Source organism: Aplysia californica, unplaced genomic scaffold (assembly GCF_000002075.1).
Source record: "Aplysia californica isolate F4 #8 unplaced genomic scaffold, AplCal3.0 scaffold00495, whole genome shotgun sequence".
Lineage (NCBI taxonomy): Eukaryota > Metazoa > Mollusca > Gastropoda > Aplysiida > Aplysiidae > Aplysia > Aplysia californica.
Window position 1 is genome coordinate 267244 of NW_004797765.1, and position 2648 is coordinate 269891.

Genomic DNA, 2648 nt, shown 5'->3' on the forward strand with positions numbered 1-2648 from the left:
AGGGGGGGGAGAGAAAGACAAAGAGAGGGGGTGGAAGAAACACTCGTGCATCCGCATACTCAACTCCTTTCGGGAAATATTAGTAGAATTAGGAAAATATATACCCTTTGTCAGTTCTATGAATGGCAGTGCCTACCTCAGCACGGTAAAACTTTAGAAGATCATTTTGGGAAGATTTTTTAAACAAGTGATTAGTCGCCTTGATTTTCTTGCAATGGATGAATAATAGTAGGTGCTAGTAGTACTTGATTCTCAGATTTACAATTCATTTGTATTTTAAAGATAGATAGAAGGGTAGGAGGAAGCATGAAAGTATAAATGAAAGAATGGATGAATGGATGCATTATTGGATTTGTGTATGAATGGCTGGATGGCTGAGTGAAGGTATGGGTGGGTAGATTGGTGTATTGATTGATGGGTAGGTGAATGGATGGATGGATGGATGGATGGATGGATGGATGGATAGATGGATGGATGGATGGATGAATGAATGAATGGCTAGCTGGCTGGCTGGCAGACTGGATGGATGGGAGGGTGGATGGATGGATGGATGGATAGATAAGTCTACCTGAGGGGGTATACTCACAGAAACACAGGAACAGGGTGTCCACCGCCATACTGTACACGCTGAAGAAGGCGGAGGCTAGGAGGTAGGTCGCCAGTGTCAGGATCTGGGGCAGAACGAAAGAAAAAAACATTACTATTGTTATCTTTTTTACGTCCTCACAGACAGGAGTTAGAAGGCGGGCTTCCAATCGTGCCTGTCAGGGTCAACCCAACCTGGAAGGGAATCAGCAGCAGCAGAAAGACCGAGGAGTGAATCTATAAATATACAATTTAATGTTCTCCTCATTGGGAAATTGGAATCAGGTCAACTGCGTGCGACAATGAAGCGCCTAACTGCTGTACCACGGAAGCCATGCAGGACAAAAAAAGACAAATTATAGGCAACTAAAATGTATTATAATATTTAACATTTTGAAAGAGTCTCATTCAGCACAATTTTGATCATTCCAGTAACTAAGGACAACGAATGACGAGATGTACAGTTTGAGTTTCATTTTTATTAAAGAGAAGCACATAAATCTGATAAGCATGAATATATTTTTTAAGCTTGTTTGAAAAAAGAGAACTGCAAGGACAATGGGCGAAATGGTATAAGTTTTAGGTGTATGCTGTAAATCTCCTATTATTTTTTTAAACCCGCTTTTTGCTTAAATCAAAGAAAACGTGCCGGAACCTTACTTTGCAATGACTTGAAAGGCAGGGCTTTTAGATTTTGTTGGTCGCTAAACTTTTAAACTCGCATGCAAAGACCCAGAAAGATTAAACAGCACGATTTGTTTTCATCCCGTTTTAACCGCGGTCAGACGAAAGTGAATTAGCTATAGGCTAATAATAATCATCTCTGGGAACACATTGTTTAAAACCGTGTCCTTTTGAAGACGGAATAATCACCCTCATCATCATTAAACAATTTGTGTCATCGATGGCCTAGTGGTTAGGCTCTCGGACTCGCAACCGGAAGGTCATGGGTTTGAATCCCATCAGAGGCCTGACATTGAGTCCTTAGGAACGGTACTTTACACGAATATTCAACCAAATGGAAATATATACCGGCTATAAACAGTAAAGTATCTTATCTGTTTGTTAGTTTTTGAGCACGTGAAATCCGCAGCTTGCACTGTAGTATGCTTCTCGGGCAGCCGATAATGTTTCTGAGTGTTCTAGGGCGTTATCGAGTAATAGTTGTTGTGAAGCGCACAGAGCAAGCTGTAGAGCTTGGGAATGCACCATGTAAATGAAATGCAACTATTATTGATTTTTATCTCGCTTGGCCTTCATATTATTTCTTTGTGTCCTTTGATAATCGAAAGTAACCATCTCGATTCTGAGCCCGCCTCCCACCGACCAATACGACAATACTCGTCCAGTCCCTGATGCCATGTCTCAAGCGTGGGTGGTTGGTGGACGATCTGCTGTGCTTTGCTCCTTTTTTCCTATCAAGAATCTTTCGTCCTTATTTCTATCTCTTCCTTCTTTTTAGTATTTTTACTCTCTTGAAACATCTGTAACATACGGGGCGTGGGAGGGGGAAAGTGTAAAAGCAACTACATAAATAACATTGTAACACACCATTTATATTATGTCGAGTTCAGAAACGGATATACAAGCAGGCAGGAACTCTTAAAACTCTCAAGAACCCCGAGCCCAACAAAAGACTGGTACCACGGTCAACTAAATGAGCTAACAGTAGAGTGAGAATAACTATGTTAAAATTAAAAGAGCAAAACTTCAGATGTATAGCAAGCAGTACAACGACTTACAATGACGGGTGTTAAGTAGTAGTTGAGTTCCGGGCGACTGACATACTCATCAAAGTATGTAACGCTGCCTTTGAACCAGAAGAACGACAACACAACTGGAGAAAGAAGTTGAAGAAATCAAGCTACCATGATCCAACACAAATTTAAAAAGTTCACAAGGAATTATAGCAGTGTAAAAATAAATTGTGGGTTGGAAGTTTGGAATAGCTAATTCTCGTGAACATTTTCATAGAGCCCAAACCACAACCAGTTACAACGACAAAATGCTGCGGCGAAAAAGAGCGGTGAGTAGTGTGTGTGTGTGTGTGTGTGTGTGTGTGT

The 2648-nt window shown here is 40.9% G+C and overlaps 1 protein-coding gene across 1 annotated transcript in view; it reads right to left on the reverse strand.

Moving 5' to 3' along the window:
- LOC101847987 (choline transporter-like protein 2) overlaps positions 1–2648 on the reverse strand; it is a gene marked incomplete at its 5' end in the record, with an annotated part of 25972 nt that overhangs the window by 868 nt on the left and 22456 nt on the right. The window contains 2 exon segments of the mRNA XM_013086720.2: positions 587–671; positions 2328–2422. Coding sequence (XP_012942174.1) covers positions 587–671; positions 2328–2422 — 180 coding nt within the window.